Below are 26,598 nucleotides of genomic sequence, written 5' to 3'. Positions count from 1 at the left end.
CCACGTGGTGACGAATCGGTGACAGTACTCAATTATAGGTTATGATAACACAGTAGCGGTTTCCTTTTGTCATTATGTTGTTGCTGCAGATCTGTGCTGTGGTCTGTAGATGGTACAATGCATCTGAGTGAGGTATGTCAAATCTACTGTCCTGTCTAACTGGAGTAGCTGGTTTTGGTGTTATGCCCTTTGTGTCAAAGCTCATCTCTGCCCCTGCTGAACTCACGGTAACCCGTTTCTCTTCATCTCTTTCTGCAGTACTACGTGATGACTTCAGACAGAATCCTGCAGATGTGATGGTGGCAGCGGGCGAGCCTGCAGTCCTAGAGTGTATGCCCCCTCGCGGGCATCCTGAACCTAGCATATCATGGAAGAAGGACAGTGCCAACATCGATGACAGAGATGAACGAATCACTGTGAGTGGAACTGGTTGTGTGTGAGATTGAGCTGTTATGTTCAGCAAACTGCAGTTGTTGTAACATTTAATGAGCGAGTCTCATAATTAGTCTTGGTTCATTAGTCAAGCATCAACATTGATTAGGATCCTGCTGAGTAACATCAGCCAGTAGAACAAACACTCACTACTATGATGAAATGAAAAAGTTTCTGAAAAAGAGGAAATTTGGTCTCCGCAGCGCTGAGGGATTGGAGACGTTCCCTCTCTATCTGATTTATACAGCGTTCAAGACCAGCCACCAATTCATCTGTTTTAATTCAGAGTGTAGTGAATGGTGGAGAAGTGATGGTGTGTTTGTTCGTTCTGACTGGCTGAGTGTGTAGGGTGGATGGAGCTTCAGTCAGCTGCTAGGGATGGACAGAGAAGAGGATAGTAAAAACATGGATCTGCGTGGGTTATGATCAGATGTTGAATCATGTTTGACTCTTCAGTCTACCATTTGCTACTAAAATCACATTGGACATTTGGCCAGTAGGCTGATGATTTAGCCAGGCCCTGAAGGGATCAGTAAGGATGATTAGCCAGACCCAGAATGGATCAGTAAGTATGATTAGCCAGGCCCAGAAGGGATCAGTAAGGTTTATTAGCCAGGCCCAGAAGGGATCAGTAAGGATGATTAGCCAGGCCCAGAAGGGATCAGCAAGGATGATTAGCCATGCCCAGAAGGGATCAGTAAGTATGATTAGCCAGGCCCAGAAGGGATAGGTAAGGATGATTAGCCATGCCCAGAAGGGATAGGTAAGGATGATTAGCCAGACCCAGAAGGGATCAGCAAGGACGATTATCCAGAACCAGAAGGGATCAGTAAGGATGCTTAGCCAGGCCCAGAAGAGATCAGTAAGGATGATTAGCCAGGCCCCAAAGGGATTAGTAAGGATGATTAGCCAGGCCCCGAATTGATCAGTAAGGATGATTAGCCCCAGGCCTTGAAGGGATCAGTTAGCCAACGTTACAGTATGGTCTGGACAATTAACAGCAAACTGCAACTCTGTTTACATAAAGACAACCAGCGGTAATTAGAACCATTTTCCTCCTATGTACTTTATCATGACACTGTGCTCCTCTCTGGGCATGTTATGGTACATGCAGCTGATACAGCTCCATCCTGAGCCCAGAACACCCAGCCATGGATGTGTTCAGTACTATTGACATGACAGCTGATACAGCTCCATCCTGAGCCCAGAACACCCAGCCATGGATGTGTTCAGTACTATTGACATGACAGCTGATACAGCTCCATCCTGAGCCCAGAACACCCAGCCATGGATGTGTTCAGTACTATTGACATGACAGCTGATACAGCTCCATCCTGAGCCCAGAACACCCAGCCATGGATGTGTTCAGTACTATTGACATGACAGCTGATACAGCTCCATCCTGAGCCCAGAACACCCAGCCATGGATGTGTTCAGTACTATTGACATGACAGCTGATACAGCTCCATCCTGAGCCCAGAACACCCAGCCATGGGTGTGTTCAGTACTATTGATATGACAGCCGATACAGCTCCATCCTGAGCCCAGAACACCCAGCCATGGATGTGTTCAGTACTATTGACATGACAGCTGATACAGCTCCATCCTGAGCCCAGAACACCCAGCCATGGATGTGTTCAGTACTATTGATATGACAGCTGATACAGCTCCATCATGAGCCCAGAACACCCAGCCATGGATGTGTTCAGTACTATTGACATGACAGCTGATACAGCTCCATCCTGAGCCCAGAACACCCAGCCATGGATGTGTTCAGTTCTATTGACATGACAGCTGATACAGCTCCATCCTGAGCCCAGAACACCCAGCCATGGATGTGTTCAGTACTATTGATATGACAGCTGATACAGCTCCATCATGAGCCCAGAACACCCAGCCATGGATGTGTTCAGTACTATTGACATGACAGCTGATACAGCTCCATCCTGAGCCCAGAACACCCAGCCATGGATGTGTTCAGTTCTATTGACATGACAGCTGATACAGCTCCATCCTGAGCCCAGAACACCCAGCCATGGATGTGTTCAGTACTATTGACATGACAGCTGATACAGCTCCATCCTGAGCCCAGAACACCCAGCCATGGATGTGTTCAGTACTATTGACATGACAGTTGATACAGCTCCATCCTGAGCCCAGAACGCCCAGCCATGGATGTGTTCAGTACTATTGACATGACAGCTGATACAGCTCCATCCTGAGCCCAGAACACCCAGCCATGGATGTGTTCAGTACTATTGACATGACAGCTGATACAGCTCCATCCTGAGCCCAGAACGCCCAGCCATGGATGTGTTCAGTACTATTGACATGACTGAACACTGCCTTGGGGTGTTCTCCTATTCACAGCTCTTACTCATAAACAGCGTGATAGCCTGTCCCCCGCCCTCAGCTGCCCACTAGCTGCACTGGGGGAAGATTAAAAAGAAGCGGCTGGCAGTTTCACAGCATAATTGAAAGCGCATAATCTCGTGGAAATTGAATCGAATCTTATCTGTCTCTGAATTCAGCCAGCAGTTACTGATAAGCACCTCGGAGCCAGTTTATTGGCTGTGGTTGCATATGCACAACATTACATGTGTGTGTGTGTGTGTGTGTGTGTGTGTGTAAGTGGGTGGGTGTTTGCCACTGTAACTTTGTCGGGACCTGTCATTTCTCCTTATGTGAGAACAAAGCCTGCTCTCTCCTGTCATCAGGGTTGCTTCACTCAAAGACACCTGGCCCATAATGCCCCTCCCCTGACCCAGTCCCAGCTACACCCTTACTCTCAGGCTCAGTCAGGCTGACACACACACACACACACACACACACACACACACACACACACACACACACACACACACACACACACACACACACACACACACACACACACACACACAGACACACAGACACAGACACAGACACAGACACACACACACACTGTTCATCAGCATGGTAACAATACCCTCATCAATCAATGGCTCTAGAGAGGTGGTTTGAGGACAGAGCAGAGCAGGTGTGTCTAACTGCCCAGTGATCATAGGTATGTCTAACTGCCCAGTGATTGTAGGTGTGTCTAACTTCCCACTGATCGCGTAGGTGTGTCTAACTGCCAAGTGATCATAGGTATGTCTAACTGCCCAGTGATTGTAGGTGTGTATAACTGCCCAGTGATCATAGGTATGTCTAACTGCCCAGTGATTGTAGGTGTGTATAACTGCCCACTGATCGTAGGTGTGTCTAACTGACTGCCCAGTGATCATAGGTATGTCTAACTGCCCAGTGATTGTAGGTGTGTCTAACTGCCCACTGATCGTAGATGTGTCTAACTGCCCAGTGTGTCTAACTGTCCACTGATTGTAGGTGTGTTTAACTGCCCAGTGTGTCTAACTGTCTACTGATTGTAGGTGTGTCTAACTGCCCAGTGTGTCTAACTGCCCAGTGATCATAGGTGTGTCTAACTGCCCAGTGTGTCTAACTGTCCACTCATCATAGGTGTGTCAAACTGCTCAGGGATCATAGGTGTGTCTAACTGCCCAGTGATCATAGGTGTGTCTGACTGCCCAGTGTGTCTAACTCCCCAGTGATCATACACATGGCCTTTCCCATAATGAGGTTTCACTCTGTTGAAACAGAACACATTTTGCTAGCCCTGCTGTTTATATGCTATTTCCACAATAACATCCTCTCTGTGTTGTGTGTGTCATTATCTGTAGTGATCTGTGAAATTTCATTGTAAACTAGTATTTGACTGGTGATGTCCATAGCCTGAATTCTGCAGAGCTGGGCCTTGGGAAGGAATGACAGCACACAACAACTGTCTGGTTAGGGAGAGATTTAACAGTGCTGTGTGGGATGTGTCCCTTCCTTACAGAATGACTGGTCCCACATGGACACTTAAAACGGCTCTACACATAAACCAGGGCCATCCACGTGTAATGGACTGTGCTGACGGACGGGTGAATGGACGGGCTGATCTGTGAATGCCAATCGAAAGCAGTGTGATGCCCTGTGCTGTATGCCCGTCAGAGTGGATGTGTCAGTGGTATGGCATTAGAGCTGAGGCTGGGCCAGAGGGAAGATGAGCTGGGACAGGGAAGAGATGAGAGGTGACGGGAGGACATGCATGTGGATAACAGCTGAGGAGGCTCTTCAAAGAACTCCAGCACTCTACGTGGACTTGTTGGAACGGCTGGGATGGGATATAATTATTATTATTTTTTTTAATTCACCTTTATTTAACCATGTATGCCGGTTGAGAACAAGATTAGGGAGATAAAGCAATACATAGGCCATAGTGGCAAAATAATTACAATTTAGCAATTAACACAGGAGTGATAGATGTGCAGATGATGATGTGCAAGTAGAGGTACTGGGGTGCAAAAGGGGAAAAAAATGTAAATATGGGGATGAGGTAGTTGGGTGGGCTATTTACAGATGGGCTATGTACAGGTACAGTGATCGTTAAGCTAATCTGACGGCTGATGCTTATATTTAATGAGGGAGAAATGCTTATATTTAATGAGTGAAATATACCTGCTACTGCGTGCTACGGGTGGGTGTTGAGCTGAGATAAGGCGGGGCTTTACCTAGCAGAGACTTATAGATGACCTGGAGCCAGTGGGTTTGACGACGGATATGTAGCGAGGTCCAGCCAACGAGAGCATACAGGTCGCAGTGGTGGGTAGTATATGGGGCTTTAGTGACAAAATGGATGGCACTGTGATAGACTGCATCCAATTTGTTGACTAGAGTGTTGGAGGCTATTTTGTAAATGACATCGCCGAAGTCAAGGATCGGTAGGATTGTCAGTTTTACGAGGGTATGTTTGGCAGCATGAGTGAAGGATGCTTTGTTGCGAAATAGGAAGCCCATTCTAGATTTAACTTGGATTGGAGATGCTTAATGTGAGTTTGGAAGGAGATTTTACAGTCTAACCAGACACCTAGGTATTTGTAGTTGTCCACATATTCTATGTCAGAACCGTCCAGAGTAGTGATGCTAGTGCGGGTGCGGGCAGCGATCAGTTGAAGAGCATGCATTTTGTTTTACTAGCAATTAAGAGCAGTTGGAGGACACGGAAGGAGTGTTGTATGGCGTTGAAGCTCATTTGGAGGTTAGTTAACATAATGTCCAAATAAGGGCCAGATGTATACAGAATGGAGTTGTCTGCATAGAGGTGGATCAAAGAATCACCCGCAGCAAGAGCAACATCATTGATGTATACAGAGAAAAGAGTCAACCCGAGAATTGAACCCAGAGTCCAAAGCCTTGACCAGGTCGATGAAGACGGCTGCACAGTATTGTCTTGTATTGATGGCTGTTATAATATAGTTTAGGATCTTGAGCGTGACTGAGGTGCACCCATGACCAGCTCGGAAACCAGATTGCATAGCTGAGAAGGTACGGTGGGATTTGAAATGGTCAGCGATCTGTTTGTTAACTTGACTTTAGAAAGGCAGGATGGATATAGGTCTGTAACAGTTTGGGTCTTTGAAGAGGGAGATGACCGCAGCAGCTTTCCAATCTTTAGGGATCTCAGACTATACGAAAGAAAGGTTGAACAGGCTAGTAATAAGGGTTGCAACAATTGCGGCGGATAATTTTAGAAAGAGAGGGTCCAGATTGTCTAGCCCAGCTGATTTGTAGGGTCCAGATTTTGCAGCTCTTTCAGAACATCAGCTATCTGTATTTGGGTGAAGGAGAAGTGGGGGGAGGGGGAGCTCGGGCAAGTTGCTGCGGGGGGTGCAGAGCTGTTGACCAGGGTAGGAGTAGCCAGGTGGAAAGCATGGCTGGCCGTAGACAAATGCTTATTGAAATTATCATAGATTTATCGGTGGTGACAGTGTTACGTAGCCCCAGTGCAGTGTGCAGCTGGGAGGAGGTGCTCTTATTCTCCATGGACTTTACAGTGTCCCAAAACTTTTGGGAATTAGTAATACAGGATGTAAATTTCTGTTTGAAAAAGCTAGCCTTTGCTTTCCTTACTGACTGTGAATATTGGTTCCTGACTTCCCTGAAAAGTTGTGGGGGCTATTCGATGCTAATGCAGTACGCCACATTATGTTTTTGTGCTGGTCAAGGGCAGTCAAGTCAGGAGTGAACCAAGGGCTATATCTGTTCTTAGTTCTACATTTTTCGAATGTGGCATGATTATTTAAGATGGTGAGGAAAGCACTTTTAAAGAGCAACCAGGCGTCCTCTACTGACGGAATAAGGTCAATATCCTTCCAGGATACACGTGCCAGGTCGATTAGAAAGGCCTGCTCACTGAAGTATTTTAGGGAGCGTTTGACATTGATGAGGGGTGGTCGTTTGACCGTGGACCCATTATTGTAGCCCAATAATTAGCTGGTCTGCCGGCTGGCCGGGAGATGGGCCTAGCTCAAGACTAACTGGTGCTTGCTTCGGGACAAGAGGCTTTAGCCCACAATAGCCACTCAGTTGCAGCTAGCTAGCTGCGATGATCTGGTGTAATGGTCCAGAGCAGTCCGATATGCTCTGGGTTGATATCGCGCTGTGCAGACTGGCAGGTAATTGGCTGGTGTCCGAGCTAAAGGTGAAGACCGCTAGCAGTGGCTAACAATGACAGTTAGCAAGTAGCTAGCTTGCTGGCTAGCTTCTGATGGAGGTTCCAGTTAAAAGGTATAAAAAATAGCAGATCCGTACCACATTGGGGGAGGCGGGTTGCAGGAAAGTATATTTAGTTCTTAGATGGAAAGTGAGATTGAAATATATACGAAAGTGTGCTGCCATCCTGTTACAAGGTAACAGATCATTTTATTACAATGGTTAAGAGGGATTTTCATTGTGTTCCATGGTGTTATTTGCCCCCCTAGTGGAGCTTTCTGGTACTTAGAAAGACTGTACGCAAACAGGAAGTAGAGAATTTGTTCTTCACGCATAGAAGCGGCTAAAAACAACGCTACGGTGCAGGTCTTTCAGTGTAGTTATTTCTTGTCACGCTTCAGCCTCTGAAAATATATGTTTTTAAATTCGATTCAAGCATTTAGCTAGTGATGATAATCTTGTTATTGATAGAGTTGCTTACATATCAATGTTGGTTGGTTGCATTTAGTCACACAAATTGCAATGCCTTTCATGTATGTCGTTAGCTGTATTACTTTGCTCGTGCGTCATGTAAAATATAGAATACTGTAGTTTTGTTACTTTTTCTAGTGTAATATGCTTTGTTATTGTACCGAGATGGTTGTACATTATTAGAGTATTGAATGGAGTTAGTCAATTACCATATGAGTAACAATTAGCCACATGGTTTGGCATCATGCCAGATGCATGGTACCTTGGCACGTGCTTAGTATTTTCATGCAACTTCAATTTGAAAGGTATAATGTACAGCTACAAGGTCGATTTGAATTGAATACTAAAGTATATTCTTTTCTGTATTTTGCAGTTTCACAACATAAACGTTTTCAATATATTCATTCAAGAAAAGTCACGCCTTGGGAGTTTTATTGAAGACTTAGTTGTTAGCTATCTGTCTAGTTTTGCATGAGAACGCAACTCAAGGGCAGAATAGAAAGAAACTAAAAAAAGACTATTTGCAGACTATTAGCAGGGGACAAGACAAACACACGTCCGACTGCTACGCCATCTTGGAATAGGCTGGGATGGGATGGGGTGGAATAGGATGGGCTGTGCTGGGGTAGAATAGGATGGGATGGGCTGGGATGGAATAGGATGGGCTGTGCTGGGGTAGAATAGGATGGGCTGGGATGGACTGGGATGGGCTGGGATGGGCTGGGGTGGAATAGGATGGGATGGGATGGGCTGGGATGGGCTGGGGTGGAATAGGATGGGATGGGATGGGATGGGCTGGGGTGGGATGGGATGGGGTGGAATAGGATGGGATGGGCTGGGATGGGATGGGCTGGGGTGGAATAGGTTGGGACGGGATGGGTGTGAGTTAAAAAGAGGAGACATGAAAAGTGGGAGCATATTAAACACCAGAGAGTCAGAGACATCAGACATCACAGGATGAAGAAGAGAAGAGAGCTCTGATTCCTCCTATCTATGTTATCCCTGCCCCCTGACTCCTCCTATCTATGTTATCCCTGCCCCTGGCTCCCCCTGTCTATGTTATCCCTGCCCCCTGACTCCTCCTGTCTATGTTCGCCCTGCCCCCTGACTCCTCCTGTCTATGTTAGCCCTGCCCCCTGACTCCTCCTATCTATGTTAGCCCTGCCATCCCTGGCTCCTCCTGTCTATGTTAGCCCTGCCCCCTGACTCCTCCTATCTATGTTAGCCCTGCCATCCCTGGCTCCTCCTATCTATGTTAGCCCTGCCATCCCTGGCTACTCCTATCTATGTTAGCCCTGCCCCCTGACTCCTCCTATCTATGTTAGCCCTGCCCCCTGACTCCTCCTATCTATGTTAGCCCTGCCATCCCTGGCTCCTCCTATCTATGTTAGCCCTGCCCCCTGACTCCTCCTATCTATGTTAGCCCTGCCCCCTGACTCCTCCTATCTATGTTAGCCCTGCCATCCCTGGCTCCTCCTGTCTATGTTAGCCCTGCCATCCCTGGCTCCTCCTATCTATGTTAGCCCTGCCATCTCTGGCTCCTCCTGTCTATGTTAGCCCTGCCCCCTGACTCCTCCTATCTATGTTAGCCCTGCCCCCTGACTCCTCCTATCTATGTTAGCCCTGCCCCCTGACTCCTCCTATCTAGGTTAGCCCTGCCCCCTGACTCCTCCTATCTATGTTAGCCCTGCCCCCTGACTCCTCCTATCTATGTTAGCCCTGCCATCCCTGTCTCTATGTTAGAAAGCTATGTGAACAAGGCGGTGAAATGCTTTATAGTCTATTCACACTGAGATCTCTGCACTGGCTGTTGTGGTGAAACAGCTGCCACAGTCAATAAACAGACACACAGCAAGGGTATTTTTCTTTGTCAAACCGCTACTCCACTGAGAGCAGATGGAGGCATTTGTCACACCTGTGCAAAACAGGTCTGTCAAGGGCATGAAGGCCTTATAATGGAACAGAACAAAAAGGCATCCAGCTCAACAGTTTGAGGCGGAACTAATTTGATGTTGCTGTATGGAGGGAATCAGTCAGCAATGGGACAAACTGCAGACATGCCCTGCATTGTCTTCCCACTCTTTTGTTTAGTAGTTGAGGGTCATTATCGGTCTAGAAAATGAAATGTTGCATGAATGCCGCCACAACGCATGCTGAGTCTGGGTTTCACACTATCATCATTACCGAAAGACGTTGTTGGGATAGAGCCATCTCCCTGTGATGCAGGAGAATGGTCAGATTGTTTCTGCCTTCAGCAGCCTCCTGTGGAGGTGATATACACAGAGACAAAGAAAGGTGCAGAGAGAAAGGAAGGCCTCTCCATTCACACTGGCCCACTCCAGAGGCCCCCTGTTGCCCAGGCCCTCTAAATATGCCTGAGAGGAATGGGACAGTGCTACCTCCACGCAGAGGTGGGAAAACTGATGGAGTGGATCCTCATGTCAACGGCCCTATGGGACCTCAATGGGATCTCCAGTCCACCTCCCTCTTTCTGCCCTACGTGGTCTGACATGACCTGACCTTGTGCCTTTGTGAGTGTCCCAGTGCTTTAGTTGTTAAGCCCTCCCTCAAACAAACAGTAACATAATGATACTTCAAACAGTAACATGATGATACTTCAAACAAACAGTAACATGATGATACTTCAAACAAACAGTAACATGATGATACTTCAAACAAACAGTAACATGATGATACTTCAAACAGTAACATGATGATACTTCAAACAGTAACATGATGATACTTCAAACAAACAGTAACATAACGATACTTCAAACAGTAACATAACGATACTTCAAACAGTAACATAACGATACTTCAAACAGTAACATGATGATACTTCAAACAAACAGTAACATGATGATACTTCAAACAAACAGTAACATGACAATACTTCAAATAAACAGTAACATGATGATACTTCAAACAAACAGTAACATAACGATACTTCAAACAGTAACATAACGATACTTCAAACAGTAACATAACGATACTTCAAACAGTAACATGACGATACTTCAAACAGTAACATAACGATACTTCAAACAGTAACATGATGATACTTCAAACAAACAGTAACATGATGATACTTCAAACAAACAGTAACATGACAATACTTCAAATAAACAGTAACATAATGATACTTCGAACAGTAACATAAGAATACTTCAAACAGTAACATGATGATACTTCAAACAAACAGTAACATGATGATACTTCAAACAAACAGTAACATGACAATACTTCAAACAAACAGTAACATGATGATACTTCAAACAGTAACATGATGATACTTCAAACAGTAACATGATGATACTTCAAACAAACAGTAACATGATGATACTTCAAACAGTAACATGATGATACTTCAAACTAACAGTAACATGATGATACTTCAAACAAACAGTAACATGACAATACTTCAAACAAACAGTAACATGATGATACTTCAAACAGTAACATGATGATACTTCAAACAAACAGTAACATGATGATACTTCAAACAGTAACATGATGATACTTCAAACAGTAACATGATGATACTTCAAACAGTAACATGATGATACTTCAAACAAACAGTAACATGATGATACTTCAAACAGTAACATGATGATACTTCAAACAAACAGTAACATGATGATACTTCAAACAGTAACATGATGATACTTCAAACAAACAGTAACATGATGATACTTCAAACAAACAGTAACATGATGATACTTCAAACAGTAACATGATGATACTTCAAACAAACAGTAACATAACGATACTTCAAACAAACAGTAACATGATGATACTTCAAACAGTAACATGATGATACTTCAAACAGTAACATGATGATACTTCAAACAGTAACATGATGATACTTCAAACAGTAACATGATGATACTTCAAACAGTAACATGATGATACTTCAAACAGTAACATGATGATACTTCAAACAGTAACATGATGATACTTCAAACAGTAACATGATGATACTTCAAACAAACAGTAACATGATGATACTTCAAACAAGCAGTAACATGACGATACTTCAAACAGTAACATGATGATACTTCAAACAAACACTAACATGATGATACTTCAAACAAACACTAACATAACGATACTTCAAACAAACACTAACATGATGATACTTCAAACAGTAACATAACGATACTTCAAACTAACAGTAACATAACGATACTTCAAACAGTAACATGATGATACTTCAAACAAACAGTAACATGGTGATACTTCAAACAAACAGTAACATGATGATACTTCAAACAAACAGTAACATAACGATACTTCAAACAGTAACATGATGATACTTCAAACAAACAGTAACATGATGATACTTCAAACAAACAGTAACATGATGATACTTCAAACAAACAGTAACATAACGATACTTCAAACAGTAACATAACGATACATCAAACAGTAACATGATGATACTTCAAACAAAGAGTAACATGATGATACTTCAAACAAACAGTAACATGATGATACTTCAAACAGTAACATGATGATACTTCAAACAGTAACATAACGATACTTCAAACAAACAGTAACATAACGATACTTCAAACAGTAACATGACGATACTTCAAACAGTAACATGATGATACTTCAAACAAACACTAACATGATGATACTTCAAACAAACACTAACATAACGATACTTCAAACAAACACTAACATGATGATACTTCAAACAGTAACATAACGATACTTCAAACAAACAGTAACATAACGATACTTCAACAGTAACATGACGATACTTCAAACAGTAACATGATGATACTTCAAACAAACACTAACATGATGATACTTCAAACAAACACTAACATAACGATACTTCAAACAAACACTAACATGATGATACTTCAAACAGTAACATAACGATACTTCAAACAAACTGTAACATAATGATACTTCAAACAAACAGTAACATAACGATACTTCAAACAGTAACATGATGATACTTCAAACAAACAGTAACATGATGATACTTCAAACAAACAGTAACATGATGATACTTCAAACAAACAGTAACATGATGATACTTCAAACAAACAGTAACATGATGATACTTCAAACAGTAACATGACGATACTTCAAACAGTAACATAACGATACTTCAAACAAACAGTAACATGATGATACTTCAAACAAACAGTAACATGACGATATTTCAAACAAACACTAACATGATGATACTTCAAACAAACAGTAACATGATGATACTTCAAACAGTAACATGATGATACTTCAAACAAACAGTAACATGATGATACTTCAAACAAACAGTAACATGATGATACTTCAAACAGTAACATGATGATACTTCAAACAGTAACATGATGATACTTCAAACAAACAGTAACCTGATGATACTTCAAACAAACAGTAACATGATGATACTTCAAACAGTAACATGATGATACTTCAAACAAACAGTAACATGATGATACTTCAAACAGTAACATAACGATACTTCAAACAGTAACATGATGATACTTCAAACAAACAGTAACGTGATGATACTTCAAACAAACAGTAACATGATGATACTTCAAACAGTAACATGATGATACTTCAAACAGTAACATGATGATACTTCAAACAAACAGTAACATGATGATACTTCAAACAAGCAGTAACATGACGATACTTCAAACAGTAACATGATGATACTTCAAACAAACACTAACATGATGATACTTCAAACAAACACTAACATAACGATACTTCAAACAAACACTAACATGATGATACTTCAAACAGTAACATAACGATACTTCAAACAAACAGTAACATAACGATACTTCAAACAGTAACATGATGATACTTCAAACAAACAGTAACATGATGATACTTCAAACAAACAGTAACATGATGATACTTCAAACAAACAGTAACATGACGATATTTCAAACAAACACTAACATGATGATACTTCAAACAAACACTAACATGATGATACTTCAAACAGTAACATGATGATACTTCAAACAAACAGTAACATGATGATACTTCAAACAGTAACATGATGATACTTCAAACAAACAGTAACATGATGATACTTCAAACAAACAGTAACATGATGATACTTCAAACAGTAACATGATGATACTTCAAACAAACAGTAACATGATGATACTTCAAACAGTAACATAACGATACTTCAAACAGTAACATGATGATACTTCAAACAAACAGTAACGTGATGATACTTCAAACAAACAGTAACATGATGATACTTCAAACAGTAACATGATGATACTTCAAACAAACAGTAACATAACGATACTTCAAACAAACAGTAACATGATGATACTTCAAACAGTAACATGATGATACTTCAAACAAACAGTAACATGATGATACTTCAAACAAACAGTAACATGATGATACTTCAAACAGTAACATGATGATACTTCAAACAGTAACATAACGATACTTCAAACAGTAACATAACGACACTTCAAACAAACAGTAACATGATGATACTTCAAACAAACAGTAACATGATGATACTTCAAACAGTAACATGACGATACTTCAAACAGTAACATAACGATACTTCAAACAAACAGTAACATGATGATACTTCAAACAAACAGTAACATGACGATATTTCAAACAAACACTAACATGATGATACTTCAAACAAACACTAACATGATGATACTTCAAACAGTAACATGATGATACTTCAAACAAACAGTAACATGATGATACTTCAAACAAACAGTAACATGATGATACTTCAAACAGTAACATGATGATACTTCAAACAAACAGTAACATGATGATACTTCAAACAAAAAGTAACATGATGATACTTCAAACAGTAACATGATGATACTTCAAACAAACAGTAACATGATGATACTTCAAACAGTAACATAACGATACTTCAAACAGTAACATGATGATACTTCAAACAAACAGTAACGTGATGATACTTCAAACAAACAGTAACATGATGATACTTCAAACAGTAACATGATGATACTTCAAACAAACAGTAACATAACGATACTTCAAACAAACAGTAACATGATGATACTTCAAACAGTAACATGATGATACTTCAAACAATAAGTAACATGATGATACTTCAAACAAACAGTAACATGATGATACTTCAAACAGTAACATAACGATACTTCAAACAAACAGTAACATGATGATACTTCAAACAAACAGTAACATGACGATATTTCAAACAAACAGTAACATGATGATACTTCAAACAAACAGTAACATGATGATACTTCAAACAAACAGTAACATGATGATACTTCAAACAGTAACATGATGATACTTCAAACAGTAACATGATGATACTTCAAACAAACAGTAACATAACGATACTTCAAACAGTAACATAACGATACTTCAAACAGTAACATAACGATACTTCAAACAGTAACATGATGATACTTCAAACAAACAGTAACATGATGATACTTCAAACAAACAGTAACATGACAATACTTCAAATAAACAGTAACATGATGATACTTCAAACAAACAGTAACATAACGATACTTCAAACAGTAACATAACGATACTTCAAACAGTAACATAACGATACTTCAAACAGTAACATGACGATACTTCAAACAGTAACATAACGATACTTCAAACAGTAACATGATGATACTTCAAACAAACAGTAACATGATGATACTTCAAACAAACAGTAACATGACAATACTTCAAATAAACAGTAACATAATGATACTTCGAACAGTAACATAAGAATACTTCAAACAGTAACATGATGATACTTCAAACAAACAGTAACATGATGATACTTCAAACAAACAGTAACATGACAATACTTCAAACAAACAGTAACATGATGATACTTCAAACAGTAACATGATGATACTTCAAACAGTAACATGATGATACTTCAAACAAACAGTAACATGATGATACTTCAAACAGTAACATGATGATACTTCAAACTAACAGTAACATGATGATACTTCAAACAAACAGTAACATGACAATACTTCAAACAAACAGTAACATGATGATACTTCAAACAGTAACATGATGATACTTCAAACAAACAGTAACATGATGATACTTCAAACAGTAACATGATGATACTTCAAACAGTAACATGATGATACTTCAAACAGTAACATGATGATACTTCAAACAAACAGTAACATGATGATACTTCAAACAGTAACATGATGATACTTCAAACAAACAGTAACACGATGATACTTCAAACAGTAACATGATGATACTTCAAACAAACAGTAACATGATGATACTTCAAACAAACAGTAACATGATGATACTTCAAACAGTAACATGATGATACTTCAAACAAACAGTAACATAACGATACTTCAAACAAACAGTAACATGATGATACTTCAAACAGTAACATGATGATACTTCAAACAGTAACATGATGATACTTCAAACAGTAACATGATGATACTTCAAACAGTAACATGATGATACTTCAAACAGTAACATGATGATACTTCAAACAGTAACATGATGATACTTCAAACAGTAACATGATGATACTTCAAACAGTAACATGATGATACTTCAAACAAACAGTAACATGATGATACTTCAAACAAGCAGTAACATGACGATACTTCAAACAGTAACATGATGATACTTCAAACAAACACTAACATGATGATACTTCAAACAAACACTAACATAACGATACTTCAAACAAACACTAACATGATGATACTTCAAACAGTAACATAACGATACTTCAAACTAACAGTAACATAACGATACTTCAAACAGTAACATGATGATACTTCAAACAAACAGTAACATGGTGATACTTCAAACAAACAGTAACATGATGATACTTCAAACAAACAGTAACATAACGATACTTCAAACAGTAACATGATGATACTTCAAACAAACAGTAACATGATGATACTTCAAACAAACAGTAACATGATGATACTTCAAACAAACAGTAACATAATGATACTTCAAACAGTAACATAACGATACATCAAACAGTAACATGATGATACTTCAAACAAAGAGTAACATGATGATACTTCAAACAAACAGTAACATGATGATACTTCAAACAGTAACATGATGATACTTCAAACAGTAACATAACGATACTTCAAACAAACAGTAACATAACGATACTTCAAACAGTAACATGACGATACTTCAAACAGTAACATGATGATACTTCAAACAAACACTAACATGATGATACTTCAAACAAACACTAACATAACGATACTTCAAACAAACACTAACATGATGATACTTCAAACAGTAACATAACGATACTTCAAACAAACAGTAACATAACGATACTTCAAACAGTAACATGACGATACTTCAAACAGTAACATGATGATACTTCAAACAAACACTAACATGATGATACTTCAAACAAACACTAACATAACGATACTTCAAACAAACACTAACATGATGATACTTCAAACAGTAACATAACGATACTTCAAACAAACTGTAACATAATGATACTTCAAACAAACAGTAACATAACGATACTTCAAACAGTAACATGATGATACTTCAAACAAACAGTAACATGATGATACTTCAAACAAACAGTAACATGATGATACTTCAAACAAACAGTAACATGATGATACTTCAAACAAACAGTAACATGATGATACTTCAAACAGTAACATGACGATACTTCAAACAGTAACATAACGATACTTCAAACAAACAGTAACATGATGATACTTCAAACAAACAGTAACATGACGATATTTCAAACAAACACTAACATGATGATACTTCAAACAAACAGTAACATGATGATACTTCAAACAGTAACATGATGATACTTCAAACAAACAGTAACATGATGATACTTCAAACAAACAGTAACATGATGATACTTCAAACAGTAACATGATGATACTTCAAACAGTAACATGATGATACTTCAAACAAACAGTAACCTGATGATACTTCAAACAAACAGTAACATGATGATACTTCAAACAGTAACATGATGATACTTCAAACAGTAACATGATGATACTTCAAACAGTAACATAACGATACTTCAAACAGTAACATGATGATACTTCAAACAAACAGTAACGTGATGATACTTCAAACAAACAGTAACATGATGATACTTCAAACAGTAACATGATGATACTTCAAACAGTAACATGATGATACTTCAAACAAACAGTAACATGATGATACTTCAAACAAGCAGTAACATGACGATACTTCAAACAGTAACATGATGATACTTCAAACAAACACTAACATGATGATACTTCAAACAAACACTAACATAACGATACTTCAAACAAACACTAACATGATGATACTTCAAACAGTAACATAACGATACTTCAAACAAACAGTAACATAACGATACTTCAAACAGTAACATGATGATACTTCAAACAAACAGTAACATGATGATACTTCAAACAAACAGTAACATGATGATACTTCAAACAAACAGTAACATGACGATATTTCAAACAAACACTAACATGATGATACTTCAAACAAACACTAACATGATGATACTTCAAACAGTAACATGATGATACTTCAAACAAACAGTAACATGATGATACTTCAAACAGTAACATGATGATACTTCAAACAAACAGTAACATGATGATACTTCAAACAAACAGTAACATGATGATACTTCAAACAGTAACATGATGATACTTCAAACAAACAGTAACATGATGATACTTCAAACAGTAACATGATGATACTTCAAACAAACAGTAACATGATGATACTTCAAACAGTAACATAACGATACTTCAAACAGTAACATGATGATACTTCAAACAAACAGTAACGTGATGATACTTCAAACAAACAGTAACATGATGATACTTCAAACAGTAACATGATGATACTTCAAACAAACAGTAACATAACGATACTTCAAACAAACAGTAACATGATGATACTTCAAACAGTAACATGATGATTCTTCAAACAAACAGTAACATGATGATACTTCAAACAAACAGTAACATGATGATACTTCAAACAGTAACATGATGATACTTCAAACAGTAACATAACGATACTTCAAACAGTAACATAACGACACTTCAAACAAACAGTAACATGATGATACTTCAAACAAACAGTAACATGATGATACTTCAAACAGTAACATGACGATACTTCAAACAGTAACATAACGATACTTCAAACAAACAGTAACATGATGATACTTCAAACAAACAGTAACATGACGATATTTCAAACAAACACTAACATGATGATACTTCAAACAAACACTAACATGATGATACTTCAAACAGTAACATGATGATACTTCAAACAAACAGTAACATGATGATACTTCAAACAAACAGTAACATGATGATACTTCAAACAGTAACATGATGATACTTCAAACAAACAGTAACATGATGATACTTCAAACAAACAGTAACATGATGATACTTCAAACAGTAACATGATGATACTTCAAACAAACAGTAACATGATGATACTTCAAACAGTAACATAACGATACTTCAAACAGTAACATGATGATACTTCAAACAAACAGTAACGTGATGATACTTCAAACAAACAGTAACATGATGATACTTCAAACAGTAACATGATGATACTTCAAACAAACACTAACATAACGATACTTCAAACAAACAGTAACATGATGATACTTCAAACAGTAACATGATGATACTTCAAACAATAAGTAACATGATGATACTTCAAACAAACAGTAACATGATGATACTTCAAACAGTAACATAACGATACTTCAAACAAACAGTAACATGATGATACTTCAAACAAACAGTAACATGACGATATTTCAAACAAACACTAACATGATGATACTTCAAACAAACAGTAACATGATGATACTTCAAACAGTAACATGATGATACTTCAAACAAACAGTAACATGATGATACTTCAAACAAACAGTAACATGATGATACTTCAAACAGTAACATGATGATACTTCAAACAGTACCATGATGATACTTCAAACAAACAGTAACCTGATGATACTTCAAACAAACAGTAACATGATGATACTTCAAACAGTAACATGATGATACTTCAAACAAACAGTAACATGATGATACTTCAAACAGTAACATAACGATACTTCAAACAGTAACATGATGATACTTCAAACAAACAGTAACGTGATGATACTTCAAACAAACAGTAACATGATGATACTTCAAACAGTAACATGATGATACTTCAAACAGTAACATGATGATACTTCAAACAAACAGTAACATGATGATACTTCAAACAAGCAGTAACATGACGATACTTCAAACAGTAACATGATGATACTTCAAACAAACACTAACATAACGATACTTCAAACAAACACTAACATGATGATACTTCAAACAGTAACATAACGATACTTCAAACAAACACTAACATAACGATACTTCAAACAAACACTAACATGATGATACTTCAAACAGTAACATAACGATACTTCAAACAAACAGTAACATAACGATACTTCAAACAGTAACATGATGATACTTCAAACAAACAGTAACATGGTGATACTTCAAACAAACAGTAACATGATGATACTTCAAACAAACAGTAACATGACGATACTTCAAACAGTAACATGATGATACTTCAAACAAACACTAACATGATGATACTTCAAACAAACAGTAACATGATGATACTTCAAACAAACAGTAACATAACGATACTTCAAACAGTAACATAACGATACATCAAACAGTAACATGATGATACTTCAAACAAACAGTAACATGATGATACTTCAAACAAACAGTAACATGATGATACTTCAAACAGTAACATGATGATACTTCAAACAGTAACATAACGATACTTCAAACAAACAGTAACATAACGATACTTCAAACAGTAACATGACGATACTTCAAACAGTAACATGATGATACTTCAAACAAACACTAACATGATGATACTTCAAACAAACACTAACATAACGATACTTCAAACAAACACTAACATGATGATACTTCAAACAGTAACATAACGATACTTCAAACAAACAGTAACATAACGATACTTCAAACAGTAACATGACGATACTTCAAACAGTAACATGATGATACTTCAAACAAACACTAACATGATGATACTTCAAACAAACACTAACATAACGATACTTCAAACAAACACTAACATGATGATACTTCAAACACTAACATAACGATACTTCAAACAAACTGTAACATAATGATACTTCAAACAAACAGTAACATAACGATACTTCAAACAGTAACATGATGATACTTCAAACAAACAGTAACATGATGATACTTCAAACAAACAGTAACATGATGATACTTCAAACAAACAGTAACATGATGATACTTCAAACAAACAGTAACATGATGATACTTCAAACAGTAACATGACGATACTTCAAACAGTAACATAACGATACTTCAAACAAACAGTAACATGATGATACTTCAAACAAACAGTAACATGACGATATTTCAAACAAACACTAACATGATGATACTTCAAACAAACAGTAACATGATGATACTTCAAACAGTAACATGATGATACTTCAAACAAACAGTAACATGATGATACTTCAAACAAACAGTAACATGATGATACTTCAAACAGTAACATGATGATACTTCAAACAGTAACATGATGATACTTCAAACAAACAGTAACCTGATGATACTTCAAACAAACAGTAACATGATGATACTTCAAACAGTAACATGATGATACTTCAAACAAACAGTAACATGATGATACTTCAAACAGTAACATAACGATACTTCAAACAGTAACATGATGATACTTCAAACAAACAGTAACGTGATGATACTTCAAACAAACAGTAACATGATGATACTTCAAACAGTAACATGATGATACTTCAAACAGTAACATGATGATACTTCAAACAAACAGTAACATGATGATACTTCAAACAAGCAGTAACATGACGATACTTCAAACAGTAACATGATGATACTTCAAACAAACACTAACATGATGATACTTCAAACAAACACTAACATAACGATACTTCAAACAAACACTAACATGATGATACTTCAAACAGTAACATAACGATACTTCAAACAAACAGTAACATAACGATACTTCAAACAGTAACATGATGATACTTCAAACAAACAGTAACATGGTGATACTTCAAACAAACAGTAACATGATGATACTTCAAACAAACAGTAACATAACGATACTTCAAACAGTAACATGATGATACTTCAAACAAACAGTAACATGATGATACTTCAAACAAACAGTAACATGATGATACTTCAAACAAACAGTAACATAACGATACTTCAAACAGTAACATAACGATACATCAAACAGTAACATGATGATACTTCAAACAAACAGTAACATGATGATACTTCAAACAAACAGTAACATGATGATACTTCAAACAGTAACATGATGATACTTCAAACAAACAGTAACATAACGATACTTCAAACAGTAACATGACGATACTTCAAACAGTAACATGATGATACTTCAAACAAACACTAACATGATGATACTTCAAACAAACAGTAACATAACGATACTTCAAACAGTAACATAACGATACATCAAACAGTAACATGATGATACTTCAAACAAACAGTAACATGATGATACTTCAAACAAACAGTAACATGATGATACTTCAAACAGTAACATGATGATACTTCAAACAGTAACATAACGATACTTCAAACAAACAGTAACATAACGATACTTCAAACAGTAACATGACGATACTTCAAACAGTAACATGATGATACTTCAAACAAACACTAACATGATGATACTTCAAACAAACACTAACATAACGATACTTCAAACAAACACTAACATGATGATACTTCAAACAGTAACATAACGATACTTCAAACAAACAGTAACATAACGATACTTCAAACAGTAACATGACGATACTTCAAACAGTAACATGATGATACTTCAAACAAACACTAACATGATGATACTTCAAACAAACACTAACATAACGATACTTCAAACAAACACTAACATGATGATACTTCAAACAGTAACATAACGATACTTCAAACAAACTGTAACATAATGATACTTCAAACAAACAGTAACATAACGATACTTCAAACAGTAACATGATGATACTTCAAACAAACAGTAACATGATGATACTTCAAACAAACAGTAACATGATGATACTTCAAACAAACAGTAACATGATGATACTTCAAACAAACAGTAACATGATGATACTTCAAACAGTAACATGACGATACTTCAAACAGTAACATAACGATACTTCAAACAAACAGTAACATGATGATACTTCAAACAAACAGTAACATGACGATATTTCAAACAAACACTAACATGATGATACTTCAAACAAACAGTAACATGATGATACTTCAAACAGTAACATGATGATACTTCAAACAAACAGTAACATGATGATACTTCAAACAAACAGTAACATGCTGATACTTCAAACAGTAACATGATGATACTTCAAACAGTAACATGATGATACTTCAAACAAACAGTAACCTGATGATACTTCAAACAAACAGTAACATGATGATACTTCAAACAGTAACATGATGATACTTCAAACAAACAGTAACATGATGATACTTCAAACAGTAACATAACGATACTTCAAACAGTAACATGATGATACTTCAAACAAACAGTAACGTGATGATACTTCAAACAAACAGTAACATGATGATACTTCAAACAGTAACATGATGATACTTCAAACAGTAACATGATGATACTTCAAACAAACAGTAACATGATGATACTTCAAACAAGCAGTAACATGACGATACTTCAAACAGTAACATGATGATACTTCAAACAAACACTAACATGATGATACTTCAAACAAACACTAACATAACGATACTTCAAACAAACACTAACATGATGATACTTCAAGCAGTAACATAACGATACTTCAAACAAACAGTAACAAAACGATACTTCAAACAGTAACATGATGATACTTCAAACAAACAGTAACATGGTGATACTTCAAACAAACAGTAACATGATGATACTTCAAACAAACAGTAACATAACGATACTTCAAACAGTAACATGATGATACTTCAAACAAACATTAACATGATGATACTTCAAACAAACAGTAACATGATGATACTTCAAACAAACAGTAACATAACGATACTTCAAACAGTAACATAACGATACATCAAACAGTAACATGATGATACTTCAAACAAACAGTAACATGATGATACTTCAAACAAACAGTAACATGATGATACTTCAAACAGTAACATGATGATACTTCAAACAAACAGTAACATAACGATACTTCAAACAGTAACATGACGATACTTCAAACAGTAACATGATGATACTTCAAACAAACACTAACATGATGATACTTCAAACAAACACTAACATAACGATACTTCAAACAAACACTAACATGATGATACTTCAAACAGTAACATAACGATACTTCAAACAAACTGTAACATAATGATACTTCAAACAGTAACATGATGATACTTCAAACAAACAGTAACATGATGATACTTCAAACAAACAGTAACATGATGATACTTCAAACAAACAGTAACATGATGATACTTCAAACAAACAGTAACATAACGATACTTCAAACAGTAACATGATGATACTTCAAACAAACAGTAACATGATGATACTTCAAACAAACAGTAACATGATGATACTTCAAACAGTAACATGATGATACTTCAAACAGTAACATGATGATACTTCAAACAGTAACATGATGATACTTCAAACAAACAGTAACATAACGATACTTCAAACAGTAACATGATGATACTTCAAACAAACAGTAACATGATGATACTTCAAACAAACAGTAACAAGATTATACTTCAAACAAACCGTAACATAACGATACTTCAAACAGTAACATGATGATACTTCAAACAAACAGTAACATGATGATACTTCAAACAGTAACATGATGATACTTCAAACAAACAGTAACATGACGATACTTCAAACAAACAGTAACATGATGATACTTCAAACAGTAACATGATGATACTTCAAACAGTAACATGATGATACTTCAAACAGTAACATGACGATACTTCAAACAGTAACATAATGACACTTAAAAAACCCTGGTCCTCTATACTGCCAATGTGACCCTTCTCTTCCCTTCCTCTCCCTTCCCTTGTCTTCTATTTAAAAGCTGTTTTTATTATGAATATCAAACAAGCAGCGAGGGCAAGAGGTGCCCCAGAATGCCTCAGAACACCTGAGGAATCAGTGGAGTGTGTTCATGGATGCCAAGGAAAGCCAGGCTTCCCCCCCATTTTTTTTAAAAATGAAAATAAATAAATACAAAATAATTTTTATTTTGTCTCTCTGTCTATCATAATTTTCCTTCAAGAGGCTGAATGTATCTCACAGGAGAAAGCATCCGAGCGAGTGAAACAGTGCTCCTCTGTCTCTCTACGTGTAGGCCGTCTACAGTGCTCCTCTGTCTCTCTACGTGTAGGCCGTCTACAGGGCTCCTCTGTCTCTCTACGTGTAGGCCCGTCTACAGTGCTCCTCTGTCTCTCTACGTGTAGGCCGTCTACAGTGCTCCTCTGTCGCTCTACGTGTAGGCCGTCTACAGTGCTCCTCTGTCTCTCTACGTGTAGGCCGTCTACAGTGCTCCTCTGTCTCTCTACGTGTAGGCCGTCTACAATGCTCCTCTGTCTCTCTAGGTGTAGGCCGTCTACAGTGCTCCTCTGTCTCTCTACGTGTAGGCCGTCTACAGGGCTCCTCTGTCTCTCTACGTGTAGGCCGTCTACAGGGCTCCTCTGTCTCTCTACGTGTAGGCCGTCTACAGGGCTCCTCTGTCTCTCTACGTGTAGGCCGTCTACAGTGCTCCTCTGTCTCTCTATGTGTAGGCCGTCTACAGGGCTCCTCTGTCTCTCTACGTGTAAGCCGTCTACAGGGCTCCTCTGTCTCTCTACGTGTAGGCCGTCTACAGGGCCTTCAGAAAGTATTCAGATGTCTTAACTTCTTCCACGTTTTGTTCGGTTACAGCCTGAGTTTCTCCCATTCGTCTCTGCACATCCTCTCAAAGTCTGTCAGCTTGGATGGGTAGTGTTGATGGACAGCTATTTATTTAAGTGGAGGAGCGAGAGTGGAGGGTTTTTTGTTTGTAGGGGGATTTATTAGTTGTGGCAATTAGACTACCTCTCCGTGTCTCTGCTCCTCCCAGATAAGCTGTTAGGCTGCACACCACAGATGTGTTGTTCCACTGAGAACCTTCTGACATTCTATTTCTATACTCCCCTGTTCTTAGAACCTGTCGCTCCCCTACCTAGCAGACTTCATGTGGATTGTTTTGCTCCTGAACAAGGTGTCAGTCTTAATTAGGCTAGTGGGATAATAAAAGTGAGGCCCCATTCCTTCACATGCAGACCACAGTTAATTAGATTTTGTGAGACGTTGGATAGTGTGTCATGAAGTTGATACATGTGTAGGAGTGTGTTGACTGAAGACAGCCAGTGAAAGGCAGAAGGTTTGGGGCTCTTTTGCAATGCTGTTTGGGGCTACCCCCTTCAACTCTCCCCTACCTACACACATCCCCAACATACACACACACAAACGCTCACTCACACACACACACACACACACACACACACACACACACACACACACACACACACACACACACACACACACACACACACACAGACACACACACACACACACACACACCTCGGTGGGTTTTGAATAAAGGGGTCTGTTACAGGCCTCGGGGTGGGGGTCTGTCTTCTTGTGGGCTGAGGTGTGTGACCCTTAAACCCTTAAGCCCCCTTGGAGCAGGCAGATCAGTGGTGCCCCGTGCTATTGTGTGCTGTTACTCTGACTGGCATAGCTGTCAGCTGACTAGGACCTGAGAGGGGCCGGGCTGCCTCACCCAGTGCCTGAGAACAAAGCACCTCCCCTGGCCTGTAATCAAATCCCTGGGAAATAACAGCCATCACACCCACCTTGTCCTGGATACAAAACACA

The 26,598-nt window shown here is 38.0% G+C and overlaps 1 protein-coding gene across 7 annotated transcripts in view; it reads left to right on the top strand.

Moving 5' to 3' along the window:
* The window catches only part of LOC109905862 (roundabout homolog 1), a 524,894-nt gene that overhangs the window by 391,125 nt on the left and 107,171 nt on the right, over positions 1-26,598 (top strand). For all 7 annotated transcript variants that reach the window (XM_031795449.1, XM_031795451.1, XM_031795447.1 and 4 more), the window contains one exon: positions 259-416. In XM_031795449.1, coding sequence (XP_031651309.1) covers positions 259-416 — 158 coding nt within the window. The remainder of the gene's footprint in view (positions 1-258; positions 417-26,598) is intronic.

This window comes from Oncorhynchus kisutch, linkage group LG18, assembly GCF_002021735.2.
Source record: "Oncorhynchus kisutch isolate 150728-3 linkage group LG18, Okis_V2, whole genome shotgun sequence".
NCBI classification, from domain to species: Eukaryota; Metazoa; Chordata; class Actinopteri; order Salmoniformes; family Salmonidae; genus Oncorhynchus; species Oncorhynchus kisutch.
This window is presented reverse-complemented; position numbering and strand designations above follow the sequence as displayed.